This window comes from Phocoena sinus, chromosome 10, assembly GCF_008692025.1.
Source record: "Phocoena sinus isolate mPhoSin1 chromosome 10, mPhoSin1.pri, whole genome shotgun sequence".
NCBI classification, from domain to species: Eukaryota; Metazoa; Chordata; class Mammalia; order Artiodactyla; family Phocoenidae; genus Phocoena; species Phocoena sinus.
The window spans coordinates 3,937,018-3,951,479 of record NC_045772.1 but is presented as its reverse complement, the minus strand read 5'-3'; the positions used below and the strand labels follow the sequence as shown (position 1 = coordinate 3,951,479).

Genomic DNA, 14,462 nt, shown 5'->3' with positions numbered 1-14,462 from the left:
TTTAAGAATGAGAACAAATATTTGTGTTGCATGTTGTGTGTGTTGGGGTTTAGTTTTCTTCTCCAGGCTAAAAATAGGCGCATCTCGTGTCCCTGCAGGGATTCCTGCCCCGCCCGCCGGTTGGTCCTGGCCTGGCGCTCCCAGTCTCGTGCCAAGTTGTGACTTAACTGCTGGTGACAGGAGCACGACGGTATCAGAAAACGATTATGGGGTCAAGGCGCCCATTACAGCCCTGCAGGAGGCATGTCAGCGCCAGGCCAGCCAGGCCAGGGGCCGCATCGGGGTGGGGGGCAGCCAGGAGGGGCCTGGACACCGTCCTGGCCCCGCCTTCACCCGGTGGTAACAATAACACGCCCCCCCCCGACTAACAAGGAAAGAGACAACGCTAACACAGCCGGGGCAGGGGTGGCACAGACGGGGTGTCCTGCAGAAGCCACGTCCCAGCTGAAGGGTGACCAGGAGCCACCAGGGCAGGGGGAGTATCGGCGAGAGGGAGCAGACGCCCCAAAGAAGGGCTGAAGGAGGGGCTGGAGACGGTGCAAGGGGGCTGCCGCCAGGTGGTGTGTTCACACCGCAGGCCGCGGTGCCCGGCTGCGCTGCGCTCCAGGGTACAGCTGGGGCGTGAACCTGGAGGTCCTCAGGAAGGGGGGGTGGCAGGCTGTGGGGAGGGATCCCCAGGGTGGGGGGACATGCTGGGTGCCACCTGCAGGAGCCTGCAAGGGCTCAAGGAGGTCGATGGCCACCCTGGCCTGGGACACAGTGATTTGGAACCACAGACGGACTCGTGGCCCTGAGAACCCCGTGAGGGGACGGGAGGGGACCCTGAGCCCCTGAGTCCCAGCCTCAGTCAGGGTCCAGCAAAGGGAGAGAAGCCCCGCAGGAAGGAACCAGAGAGGGGGAAGGGCACCAGCTGAGGAAGACTCCGAGGACAAGGGAGAGGTTGGGACCTGGGGCCCCCAGACCCTGAGGCTGCGGTAGACCACGGTCATGAGAGAAACTTGTAAACTATAAAGAGGCGAGGGTGCACCGGGGCAGGGCTCTTGGTATCCTCCCAGAGCTTGTGGTGCCCGCCCCAGTCAGGGCTGGCAAGGCCTCTCTGCACAGGCAGAGGTCCCCAGGGAGACAGCCCTGCTTTCCCCAGGGGAGGGTGGGAGGGGCCGTCTACTCCACAGCCCCCCACCCCACCCACGAGCCTGCCCAGGGGGGAGGGGCACTGAGCGGGGCGGGCGGGAGAGGGGATTGCCAGTGTCCTTGCTTGGCTGCCGGCCGGGGGGCATGTCTGCCCTCTGTCCCCCAGTGGGACTGGATGCTGAGGACATGGAGGGGGGAAAGGCTGAGGACTTCTTCTGGGCGCTTGGCTGGACCCTCCTCACAGCCCCTACAGAGGGGAAACTGAGGCACGGTCGGCCAAGTTCACAAAGACAGGAAAGGATCAGACCCAGAGCCCCTGCTGTCAGCATGCTCCCCGGCCCAGCCAGCCGCCCCCTCCATCCGCAGGCCACCGGGGTGAAGAGGGGCCGGGCCCTCTGCGCAGGAGGCAGGCCTGCGTGCCGGCTCCTCCCCAACCTCTGCACGCCCTGGGGCGAGTCCCTGCTCCCTGCACCTGAGGGGCAGCTGCGTGCTCAGCTCCCCCAGTCCACCGACCGTTCTCTCTCCTCCCGGCCTCTGGCCTGGCTGGTCCCTCTGCCTGGAGCATCTTCTATGTCTCCCCTCCTTGTCTCCATCAAGTGGTAGCTCATCCATGTGGCCAGCTCTGACCACCCACCCACCCATCTTACATAACCTGCCTTGGCTTTTCCTAAGCCCCGATTACCCTCTTCTACAAAGAACCCTTTATGGTTTATGATGTTTATTACGTGGCTAATAGATGCTCGTTGTCTCATGCCCCCTGCAGACTGTCAGCTCCCCATGGGCAGGACTTTTGCTGCATCTCCAGCGCCTGACACGCGAGAGAGGCACGATAACATTTGTCAAGCAAACGAATAAGGGTGAAACGAGGCTTCTTGCCTCCAGAGGAAACTTCCTGTGAGGCGCAGAAGAGGACCTGGGCAAGGCAGCCTTCCCAGAGCCCGACCCCATCCATCTGCACCCCACCCGGGCCCTCTTCCAGCCACAGCACCGGGACTCCTGGAACCCTAGACAGAAAGTGAAGTCTCTCAGCATCTGAGAATCAATGAAGTCAGAATACCGTGGAGGCTCCCTCTCCATCATGTGGGGATCAAACCACGCTTGAATTCCTGCAGTGATAGGGAACTCCTTGCTTCCAGCGGCTCAGGCAGTGAGAAACTCCTCCTGATGTGGCCTGAGGCCTGCCCCCCACCAGACCTCCTAGGGTTGCCCCAAAGTCTCCTCAGTGAGCGGCGCTGGCAGGCCCTTTCTACTAGAGCGGGGCTGCTGAGATCAGGGAGGGCCCCCCCGCCCCCGCCGCCCCCGCCGCCCCAGCCGTGTGCACGCCCCCAGCTCCTGGAGACAGCCCTGGTGACTCAGCTCCGTCGCCACCAGCTGCCCTCCCTCTCCTAGAGTGTCTGCTGTTGAGATTTAATCGATCCTCCTCCCCTGGGAACCCAGGAGGGGAAGCCAGCGTTAGTCACCCCTTCTGTGTTGGGACCCATCGACGAGGCCATCCCCGCTTCCTCAGCAAGCAGGGTGCCCCCTCCCCCCGCACTGGCTGACAAGGAGAAGCTCAGAGTCCTGGCATCAGCCTTGGTGGTGCAAAAGCGGGAGGCAAGGGGGGCTCGAGCAGCGGGGCCCATCCTGGATCTGGTGAGCAGCCAGCCAGAGGGCAACGGGCAGCCCGGCCTCCAGGCCCAGCCAAGGTGTCGAGGCGGGCAGAGTGGCTTCAGGAAGGCCCCCAGTGCCCAGCCCTCCCCACCCCACACCCCTCCCAGCCCGATGGCTCTTGTTCGAGAGACTTCTTTATGGAATGGGGGCGCTGTAGATTGCAGCCTGGGTGTCGGGGAAGCCAGCTGGCTTTGCCCAGAAGGCATGGGACCATGCTGGCCCCGGGGGCAAGGAGGAGCGGGGACTGAGCATTCCTGACAAATGCTGGAAGCCATGAGACTCAAGGGCAAGCTTCCCTTCTGTCCTTCCAGAAACCTCCGGAACCTTATCAGTGGTGGGGCAGCTCTCCAAGCTCCACTCTCCCCACTGCCCAGCCCCCATACACTCCATGCTCCGGGTCCCACCCTAGACCCTCACCCACCTCCGTTGCTGACCCTGGAACATCGCTTTTCCTCCTGCCTCCCTCCCGACCCCTCCCTTTCCTTTGAGGCCTCAGCCTAGAGGCCGCTCCTCCGGGAAGCTTTGCCGACAACCCCACGCCCCCTCCCCACCCCCACCCCAGCCCCGAGGTCGGTACCCTGCCCCTCTGCACTCCCAGCCCCTCCTCCCTCCGCTGCAGCCTCGGGGATAGATGGCGGGCGGTGGGGGGACGCACACTGAAGGCACCTGATGTTCATCCTTCTGTCCCCCATCCTGGCCTGGGGCTTTTAAGGGAGGACCTCATTTCAGGCTCATTTCTGGGACCCCACCATGTCCAGCCAAGCTCCGGGCCCCGAGGAGATGTGCGGTGATGGATGAGGGGAAAGGAATGCGGGGAGGGGTGGCTGCACCATCCCGTCCTGCTTGGCGGAAAAAGAGGGGCTCGGGGACCAGAAGTGAGGGTTTGAGCCCGAAACCAGGGGAGGGACTTGGGCAAAGCCCCCCAGCCCACTCTGGGGCTGGGGCGATGCAGGAGCCGCTGGAGCAGCAGAGCGGCCCCAGCTGCGGCCCAGCTCTGGCAGCTCAGGCAGGCAGCTTCCCGAGCTGCAGACCCCTGGAGAGGCCTCCACGGGAGTCCTGCCCAGCGTTACCAGCGAGACCCCCCACCAGGCTAGTCTGGAAGGAGTGGAGTCCCAGAGGCCACCGCTGGGCCTCAGGGTGTGTGGGCTGGCCACCCACGGGGGACGAGCGAGGCCACCTGTGTCCACCTCCTGGAGGGCGTCTCGGGCCCCGGCTGCCCTGCCGGCCACTGGCCTCTGCCTGCAGGGGGAGTAAGAGGACTCCTGATCCTGGGCCTGCACTGCCTGCATCTGGGCTGCTTCCTTGCGAGGCTGCAGGGGCAGCCGTTCTACAGCATCTCAGGTGGCTGCAGGATTCCAGCTGTGCTCAGAGAGGCATGCAGCCCACCAGAGGACAGGCCAGCCAGGGGGGGCTGGCCAGGCAGCTCTGGTCCGGGCGCTGCTCACCCCTGGCATCCCAGGAGCAGTGCCCACCCAGGGGAGGCTGCAGGTGGGCCCTGAACCCCCTTCACCAGTGCGTTTGGTGGACCACCTGCCCACCTCCCAGACCTCTGCTGGGCACTGCTGTGGGTGCCAGGCCTGTGACTCCCTGGGAGCTCTGAGACCTACAGGTTCTGATTCCCAAGAGTCCTGGGACGCCCAGGTCACGCAGCTGAGTCCCCAGGTCCTACAAGACCAAGGACCTGATGAGCAGGCAGGGGCATCAGAGAAGGAAGGTGGACTCAAGCTCCGACCAAGAGGAGAGAAGGGCAGGGACGGCAGCAGGTGAGGTCCACGGTCATGTTCAGCTGAACCTCCTGGCTCCCGGGGGCCCTACCCCAGCGCCATGCCTCCTGGGGGACGTGCTCTGCTCAGAGGACCTCACAACTTCCTGTTTGCCTGAGTGTCAGGGCTCCAGTCCCCACTCACCTCTCGTCCCCCTCCTGGGCCCCTCAGGCCCCCTAGACCACAGCTGTGCCGCCCCAGGCCCACCCAACCCAGGTCACCTGCCCCTTTTCCCTTCACCAGGCCCACAGCCAGCCCTCCTGACCCCTCCCCACCTCCCGGCTCTAGGCGTTATGAAGTTCACTCAGGTATCTAACCCAGATCCTGCCTGCTACTTTTTAGCCCTGTCTTCCCTGTTCTGTGCTCGGTGAAGAGTGAGTTGCTGTCTTCTCCTCCCTGAGACCTGCCTCAGCCATTCTCTTCCCACTCACCTCTGTGAGGCCTTGCACAAGGCCCCGGCGCCTCAGTTTCCCCTCGTGGGAGTTGGCATATGAATTGGGTGGAAGGAAGATGCCAGAAGACACCTGAGTTCAAATCCCGGTTCTGCCTCTCACCAGCTGGATGACCTTGGACAGAATACTGTATTCTCTGTGCCGCAGTTTTCCTATCTATAAGATAGAGCTAGCACTGACCTATCTGGGAAAGGGGTGCTGTGAAGTTTATGGGTAACCGTGGACCAGACCCAGCGGCTGGCCGTGGTGGAGGGCGTTATTCAGTATTCCACAGGCCTGCTCACTTCCAAGGGCCCTCAGCCTGCTGGGGGAGGGGGGGTGGTCCCAGCAATGAGACCTCTGCCCATGAGGACAAGAGCCGAGATGGAAGGTGAGGGAGGACAGAAGCCCCAGCGAGCTTGTTGGGGAAGCGGGGGCATTATAGGGAAGAGGGGTGTGGGCAAGGGATGGTAGATGAAAAAGCATCCCTCGCACAAGGCACAGCTGGAGCAAAGGCTGGGCAGCGGCTGGGGGCAGCTCTGGGGAGGGGAAGCTTGCTGGCAGGGCCGGGGGCCTTGTGTGGGGGGTCTCGGGCTGTAGGAGATGAGACAGAGGGTCAGGAAGGATTTCAAAGGCCACAGCAAGGAGAGGGCCTCTGCCCACCATGGCCACAGGGCCCCTGTGGGCTCTGCCCACTAGGCAGCAGCTGAGTGGACAGCCTGTAGGGGGGACAGCGTGAAAGACCTCAATGCAAAAGCTCGGCCTGAGAGCAAAGTGTGGGCAGGAGTGTCCTCCAGACAGAGGAGGGAACCCCAGCCTGGCTGGACAGAGCTGGCTCCTCTGTGTCCATCCTACAGAGGGGGAAACTGAGGCTCAGGGGTGTGGAAGAGCCGGTCCAAAGCGCTTTCTGTCTCCCGGGCTGCGTCAGTCCGCAGCTGCACCCCCAGAATGGGCTTCCTGCTTAAGGCAGGAGTGGAACGAAGACCTGGAGCCCCTGGGGGTCAAGGCCAGGTTTGAACCACCTCCTCCCCGCCCCGGGCCGGACCAGGGCCTGGCCTCCAGCAAGCCTGAATGAGTGAACGAACAAGTGAATGAATGAATGAATGGGTGATGGAGACGTTGCACTCAAAACTCCAGGCCCCCCTGCTAGTGTCCCCAAATCCTACTCAGGGAAGCCCACATGACCGCTCCTGCCTCGGTGATTCTGTGCTTTCTCCGGCACAGAGGGAAGGCAAGCCTGGAGAAGGGGCATCCCGGGCAAATTCAGAGGCAGGATGGCACCCGGCATGCCCGGGGCCAGCAGAGAGAGATGGGCCAGGGCCACGGGGGCGCAGGTGTCACTCTGGGGGCAATGAGCCACCGTGTGCTGGGGGTGTAGGGCTGCCTGGGGAAATGCTTCTGAAATAGTAGCCTCAGAGGTGGAGCCTGGGGCTGAGGGTCAGGGGGTGCCCCAGGCTGGGCCAGGCAGTGTGGGCTCGAAGCCTCGGGCAGGGCCCCTCGGAGGATGTGCTGGGCGGCCCTGGGAGGCCGGGGCTGGGGTTGAACCGTAGCCAAGAAATAAGTACAGTCTGGGCACCGGGGCCATGGCATTCTCGGAGCTCTTTCCTCATTCCTGGCCCTGTGGGAGTAGCCGGACCCTGGCGTTCCACTGCAGCCGCCACCGCGGATTTGCTTACCGTCTGGTGGGAGCAGGGGCCTCCTGCCAAGCACCCCCCCAACCCCCCGGCCCAGGCCTGGCTCAGGCCCCACAGAGCCTGTTGACCCCCGAGTCCTGGCCCCGGCCACCTCCGGCTGCCACATGGGGAAACTGAGGCCTTCTGCGGGGTGGGGGGGGGAACCACGGGCTGCCGTGCCCCGGGTTGGGAGGCGGGAGGGACAGGGTTTGGACTCCAGATCCAGGGCTCTCTCCTGTCTCCCCCTGGAGGGGCGCACCCTCCTCCAAAAGCCCACCTGGTGGCCCCTCCGCAGGGATCTGGGTCTAGGGCCAGGCTCTGTGGGCACCCAGGCAGACGGGGGCTGTTTGATCAGCGGTTCTGCCTGATGCCAGGCTGCCGGGACAGCGGGCAGTGGCCAAACCGGCCCCACCGCATGCCTTCCGGCCCTCAGCAGGAATGCCATTCATCCTCACTGCTCACACGGTTAGTTACCGCGGGCGGAGGCCGGGCCTCTGGGGAGAAGCAGCAAGGCCTGGTGGCCAGCCAGGGGCCGCTGAGCTCCCAGGGACCCTGGTCTGCCTTCCCACAACTGGAGAGGGCAAGGAGCGCCCCAGGGGGGCACTGGAGTCAAAACCCGGCAGCTACAACTGGACAGACCCACGGGGACCCTGGGGACAGACCCCTCCTGGGGTCAGAAGGGGAAGGAGGCACAGAGGGGGTCAGATGGGCCCAGGGCCTCCTGGCTGCGGGTCACCCACCCTCAGGCTCCCGCTTCTCCTGAGAGTAGCACCCAGCCCCGCAGCCCTAGTCGGCTCGGCACGGGGCCGTGGCCCTTCTGTCCCTGCGGCCTGGCCCAGGCTGTCCAGGGAGGCCTCAGGGTCTGTGTCCAGCTTCCACCAGTGGCCCTTGCCAGATGGGGACAGGCTAAAGGTTCCCGTAGGTTCAGCACGGCAAGCCCCTCCCCTCGCACAGCACCAGCCCAGCCCGCACAGAGGGGCGAGGGGGAGCGGGGCTGGGCTGGGCCTCGGTGGGCCGCTCAGGCGTCTCCCCGCCCGCCCCAGAGCTGCAGAGACTCCGCACACCCACTTCTCTGATTCCAGCTTTATTGGAGCCGAGCGCTCCCCTCTCGGGGAGGCCAGACACAGCCCATCTGAACCCCGGCAGCTCTCCTGAAGTGAGGGCACTGCGGAGACACGCAGCGCCTCGGCCACCCCCGTCCCTGCCTGGACCACGCTGACACCCCACCCCCACCCAAGGGAAGGGCTGCTGCTGACAGACTGTTAGGGGGCGGCGGGGTCTCGGCGGCGGCACCTCGTAGCCGAGGGACAGTGCGTGTGACTTGGTGGCATCAGGGGCCCCAAGGGTCCAAGGGTCTGTTTCAAGCAGGAGGAGGAGGCTGGCTCGGGGACAGCGCGGCCACCCCCGCCCCCCAGCACCCAGTGTAGGTCACAATAATTTAAAAGACACTATAGACATTTCGACGCTATATAACAATATAAGTTAACCAGGTTCCTTGGCAGAAGATGCTAGGCCTATGGACTCGGGGGTGTCCTGGGACCCGGGATCGGGGGGGAAGGGGACTGGGGGGCATTCACAGTGGCCTGGAAGCTCCCAGGACAGCCGCTGTTGGTGGAGCGTCCTGGCATCATCGAGGCAGGCAGGGTGGACGCCAGGGCCAGGGCCCGGGCCCAGGGTCACTCACCCCAGGCTAATGTCCGGCCCACTTGGCTGGTCAGTAGCCTGAAGACACATTTCCACGGGTTTCTGCGAGAAAACACCCTAAATTCAGAGCAGGGACAAGTGCATGGGCAGTGGTGCACACCAGCCTTTCTGGGCCCGGACAAGTTGTGCCTCGGTCTCCCCAAGGTGGGTGGGAATAGTGTCAGAGGACCCATCCAGTGCCAAGTCCCCGGCCCCCAATCTCTCCCTATCCCGCACACAGTTTAAAACCAAGCAGGACCCCTTTCCATTCCCGTTTCCCAGGTTTCGGGGTGATTCGGACCTCAAGGGAGGGTCTGCGTGGTATGGGGACCATGGGGGAGTGTCTGCTGGCACAGCAGGTGGGAACCCAGCAGAGCAACGCCCTATCCGAGTTTTCTCAGCATCCGGGCCAGGGCGAAAGGACCAGGATTGGGCAAGAAGACCACAGGAGAAACTCTCAAAGGCACCTCGAGGCGGGGCGTGGACCCCAGTGAGGCTGGCAGCGGGGGGGAAGAGCGTGGCCAGATTTTTCAAGGCATGGGGGCTGCCCCTCACCCTGGGCATCCCCAGAACATGTCCTTCAGGGTCAGGAGGCCTGGTATGGGGGAGCCTCCACTCACGGCCTTGGGGTCTCTGGCTAGTGCTTGAGCCATTCTGGGCCTCAGTTTCCCCATCTGTCAAATAAGGCGAACACCCCGAACTATCCCCCTTCCCACCAGCTTGCCCCAGCACAGCGCTGTCCTGGGGTTTCGGCTGGTTCCAGGGTGGGAGGGGGCTCTGTAAACTAGGGGGTGTCAGGCTGGCGGGGGACTGGAAGGGCACCAGCATTAGGGAGGGGATGCAGCACTCCTGGAACCTGACATGGGTGACATTTTGATTTGCTAGAGCTGGTTTTCAAAAGAAGGAAAGGAAGGGCCAGACGTGCCTGTCCGTGACTCTCCTCAGAGGCCGTCTTGGCCATGTCAGCCACCAAGCCCCTGCCCAGCTCACATGGGGACCACGTGCACCGCCACCTCCCCAGGGACAGGGCCATACACAGGGATGCTCCCGAGGGTACCCAGGGGCCAAAAGAGGAAGCAGAGAGCAGCAAGGGGATGAACTAACACAGAGTATGGAGTTAGGACCGTCTATGCCTTAGTGCTAAAGTCCTCTTCTGATACTAAGAAAACATAAATAATTTTTGTCAACATTTGCCCAAACCACCCTGGAGCCCAGTGACTGAGGTGGCCTGGGACAGTCTTTCCGTGTCCATACCACCAGGCGGGGGAGGACACTCAGAGTCTTGTCGCTTTGCTTTCCGGGGTATGTGGGTGTCCTTGGGGTTCACTCTCCCGGAGAAAAGAAAAGAAATTCACTGGGCCCCTCGGGGACACTCATGCCATGGGCCTCGCCCTCTGGGCCAGGTGATGGGCACTGTTCTGCCACGGGAGGGGACAGGAATGGCAGGAGGGAGCCCCTGGGGGGCGAGGAGAGGGTGACCGGCCCCGGGGGAGCTCTGCCGCGCCCGCCCGCGGAGCTCCCACCTTCTCCACCCACCTCTGCCGGCGGCCCGGCCGGGAGCAGAAGTGCAAAACGCCGCGGGGCGGGGCCGCGGGGCGGGGGGCGGGGCCGCGGGGCGGGGAGGAGCCGCTCACTTGCAGGTGAAGACCTCGGTGCGCTCGCTGCACGTGTTGCACTTCACGAAGCAGCACCAGTGGAACTTGCAGTTGCACTGCCAGACCTTGGTGTACTGGTGGGTGTTGTAGCCGCGGCCGCAGCACATGGTGTCGCAGCCGTCGGCGCCGGGCGACGTGCGGTTGCACAGGCGGCCCTGGGTGCCCACGCTGCCCGTGGCCGCGTCCTCCTCGCAGTAGTTGGGCGACTTCTCGATGTACACCAGGTCCGTCTCCATGGGCTTCTGGTAGCTGCGCAGCTGTTTGATGCGCAGGAAGGTGGGCTGCCGCAGGCGGCTGGCCCGCACCACCTCCACCTGCACCGCTACGTTGTATTTCTCCTTGAGCAGGTGACCCACCTCGCGGAACTTGGGCAGCGTGGTCCAGCACGTCTTGGTGGTGCAAGAGCCTGACACGCCGTGGCACTTGCACTCCAGCTTCATGCGCTCCTCCAGGACCTGCGGGCCACGGGGCAGGCTCAGTGTGGGTGGAGCTTCGGGGCCTCCCCTCTCCCTCCCACCCCGGCCTCCTCCAGACCCGGACCCGGCTCCCCACCTCCCGCTGTGTGACCACACAGGTCAGTGTTTCCTCCTCCCACAGCCTCCGTCTCCTCATCCATTAAGTGGGGCTACTGACCACAGGTGGAGAAGTTGGTGCACGCACCCATCCAGGCTGGAGGAGGCACCTCTCGTTGGTGCCAGGTCCAGCAAGAGCAGGTGCTTAATGAGTGCGGATCCCCCACCCCCGTCTCCTCCACCACGCACCCTCGTGCCTGGTGTAGGCCCTGGCATGCAGTCGGCGCTTAATGAGTGGCTGTTCAGTGAAAGCCTGGCACGCACACGGAGCTCTGTACCCCTTTGCTGAAGGACAGAGTGGGGGCGGGCGGGAGGTGAGTGCATGGATCCGTGAGGCCCGGGCGTGCCGTCTGCTGGGAAGCCGCCCTCCGACCAGTGTTGTTCTTTCTCTGCCGCTCCCCGAGGGCCCGTGATGGGTGCAGCCGTGTTTTCCTTGGGCCTCCCTCCTTGGCCCTGGAAAGCCAATTCCCAGAGCCAGCCCTGACCCCAGGCACTCATTTACCCGGGATCGAAAAGGCCCTGCCAGCCAGGCCTGATTAAAGATGGGGAATCATTAGCTGCTGCCCCACGACTGCACAAGGGCCATTTGTCAGCTGTCCGGGCTCCCGCTGGCCTCATTGTGACAGCCCAGCCCTACAGGGCCTTGGCCACCCTCTGCCCCCTGGTCCAGAACCCCAGCCCTGACCCTCAGTGAATGAATGAATGAATGAACAAATGAAAGAAAGACAGAAACTCCCACGGTGTCGGCTGCCGCCCCCTCGCTTTCCCTGCCCCGAACCTCAGTGAATGAAAGAATGAAAGAAAGACAGAAATTCCCACGGTGTCGGCTGCCGCCCCTCACTTTCCCAGCCCTGACCACACGGGGCCCTGGACCGAGGCAGGAACCCCGGGGCTCACACTCCAGGTGGGAAACAGGAGGAAACCGACACACAAAGCAGCAAAGTGCAGGGGCTGTGAGAGGGGGAGGCTGCCTAGGGTGGGGGGCTTCCTGGAGTAGGCGGTGCCTGTACTAGGTGTTGATGGTGGAGTAGGAGGTCATTAGACAAAGAGGAGGGGGAGCCAGGGCGGCACAGCGCAAGCAAGGAAGGGGAGACTCGGCCCAAGTGAGCGTGACGTGAGGCTGGTGGCCTGGGGATGGAGACAGGAGAAGCTGGGGAGAAGTTTGGGGGTGAGGCTCTCTGCTCCTGTGTGGATGGTGTCCCGGGGTGGAGACAGGAGAAGCTGGGGAAAAGGGAGGAGGAAGGAGAAGGAACGGTGATGCTCCGCCATGGGCGGGCCGAGGTGGGGCGGCCCCGATATCCAGAGGAGGGGAAGGGGCCAGGTTTGGGGAACACTCAGAACTGGAATTGCAGGGCTTGGTGACTGCGCCGTGGGGTGTTTGGGTGGAAGGCACTGGCCACAAGTCGGGTCTGGGGGTCTGGGGGTCTGGGTGAAGGGTGGGACCTCCACCCCGGAAAAGCATACCTGGACCTCTTCTCTGCCTCCTGCCCCTCCCCCATCTCCCCTTCATCCCAGTCAGACCTCTCCTTTCCCTCCTTCAACCCCACCCCATGTTCATCTTTGCTTGGACCATCCCCTTCCTCCAAAAGCCCCTCCCTCCATTAATCTACCCTTCAAGGCTGGGAAGCTTCTCCTGCCCTGGCCACACTGCGTGCCATGATGCCCCCGGGCCAGGAGCTGACCAGATTCATAGCCCTCTCAGAGCCCCCAGCCCGGGAAGCAGTTCACCCCACCCCAGGCTGCTGACCCAGGAGGTGCCTCCTCAGACAGGTGGTGATGGCCAGAGACCTGGCAGGAGTGTCCAGGCTAGCATCTGTGCAGGTCAGGTGGTCCAGGCTTAACGGCCATCGGGATGCCCACTTCGGCTGTGGAACAGCTGCCCCACACCTCGCTCTGCCATCTGCCCCGAGCCCCTTCCCTCCACCCGTTCCCTCCACCCCTTCCCTCCACCCGTGCCCTCCACGTTCAGATCCTGTGTGGCAGTCAGCAGATGAAGCTGATCGGGTAGCTGTTTGCAGAGCAAGGGGCTGAAGCCTTGCTTGGCTGGGTCCCCGGGGCCTGAGCCTCTCCTGGGACGTGACCACAGGATTCAAGAATGTGCTGTTTCAGTCTCCAGTGCCCTCACGATAAGAGTGACAGTGACGGTGGCGCCAGTCCCGCTGCCCCAGGAGACCACCTGGGAGGGTGCAGTGTGACCCACCCTTGCCTAGAGGAACTGGCGGCTGAGCAGGGCCCCTCCCCTGGGCCTCACCCCCGCCCCACCACCCTAGGTAGTGGAGGGGGTGGATGGGGGAGCTCCAGAAAAGGGCTGACCGGGATTCTTTACGGAATAATGGATGGCCCACACTCTGGGGACAGTGGTTAGTTACTGTCAAGTTAGGGGGAGTCACAGGGTTGATGGACCGTAGTCCTGAGGGAGCCCGGAGTTGAGCAGGTCTCCACACTCAGCTTGTCCAGCCCTGGCCCACCAGGGAGGCGGTGGGCCATGTGCCGGTCTGGGGTGGGCTAAAAGAGTGTCCCCCCCAAATTCATGTCCACTCAGAACCTCAGAAGGTGACCTTATTTGGAGATAGGAACTTTGCAGATGTAAGTGAGACTCGAGATGAGATCATCCTGGTTCAGGGTGGGCCCTAAGTCCAAGGACACATGTCCTTATAAGAGACAGAAGAGGAGGGAACACAGACACAGGGGAGGGGCCACGTGAAGACAGAGGCAGAGACTGGATGATGTGGCCACAAGTTAAGGAGCACCTGGGGCCACCAGGGGCTGGAAGAGGCAGGAAGGGTCTTTCCCCGGAGCCGTGGTGGGAGCTCGGCCCTGCCGACAGCTTGACTTAGGCCCTCTGCCTCTATGAGAGAATAAATTTCTCTTGCTCTAAGCCACGCAGTTTGGGGGACTTTGCTGTGGCATCATCAGCTTCCTCTCCACGTGACTTGCTGAACTCCGTGGCCCTGAGGGGGCGGGGGGGGGGGGTGGGCCTGGCCACTCTATTATGGGGCCAGGGTGCCCCAGCACTGGGATGACCCGTGAAGGTCTGGACTCAGTTCTCTAGGAAGCCTCAAAAGCCACACCCACCCCGCCTCTACTGCCATGATCAGCCCCCGGGGACACTGTGTGGCCACCACCGTCGGCCTCTTCCCAGGGCTCAGACCACAAACACGCTGCACAGCCCCACAGGGTCGAGGCTGTTGGAGAGGCAGTGGGGGAGGGGCACAAGGTGCATTACACCCACTGTGCGGATGGGAAGACTGACTCAGCAGAAGGACCGGGCCAGCCAGGGCCTCACAGACAGCTGGGGACAGCGCTGGCAGGAGAATCCCGGCTGCTGACCACGTTAGAGGCCTTTCCTGGGGCTGCCCTGTCCCTGACGGGCCCTCGCACTCCCAGCCCCTGACAATCTCCTTCTCCTCAGTTCGTGGCTTCCAGGTTCATGGCTTCACCCCAGTCCAAAATCCCCAACATGCTGACCCTCTTCCATCCTCATCCCCCTGAACAGGCCCAGGCCCCTTCACCAGCCTCCTTGTTGTCATGCCTCCTGTCTCCCCGGGGGCCCAATCCTGCTAGCCTCCATTTCCCTTATGCCTTTTCATCACCTGTCAATTGGCAGGACCCCCTCCCGCCCACCCCCTGCTGCCACCGAGTCCCCATGTGTAAAATGGGGACAGCGAGACCGTCCTCCCAGGGCTGTGGGAAAGCCCCTGCTCAAGACCTAAGCCACTGCAGAGGCTCGAAGGGGGGTGGGGGGGAGCTAGTTCAGTTGAGAGTTCAGACACACTTCCTCCTCCAGGGAGCCCTCCTGGTGCCTCCATGTAAGTGAATCTCTCTTTCCTCTGCCCTCCCAGACCCAGGTCACTGTTTGCCTGTGCCTAGGGAATGGGGCCTACGTGCTGTCTGTGAGCTCCTT

General features: G+C 63.3%; 1 protein-coding gene across 3 annotated transcripts in view; it reads right to left on the bottom strand.

Annotated features, from left to right (window-relative positions):
* Nucleotides 1–7,716: 7,716 nt before the first annotated feature.
* WNT7B (Wnt family member 7B) overlaps nucleotides 7,717–14,462 on the bottom strand; it is a 53,042-nt gene continuing 46,296 nt past the window's right edge. For all 3 annotated transcript variants that reach the window (XM_032644128.1, XM_032644126.1, XM_032644127.1), the window contains exon 4: nucleotides 7,717–10,441. In XM_032644128.1, coding sequence (XP_032500019.1) covers nucleotides 9,962–10,441 — 480 coding nt within the window. In that variant the 3' untranslated portion in view covers nucleotides 7,717–9,961. The remainder of the gene's footprint in view (nucleotides 10,442–14,462) is intronic.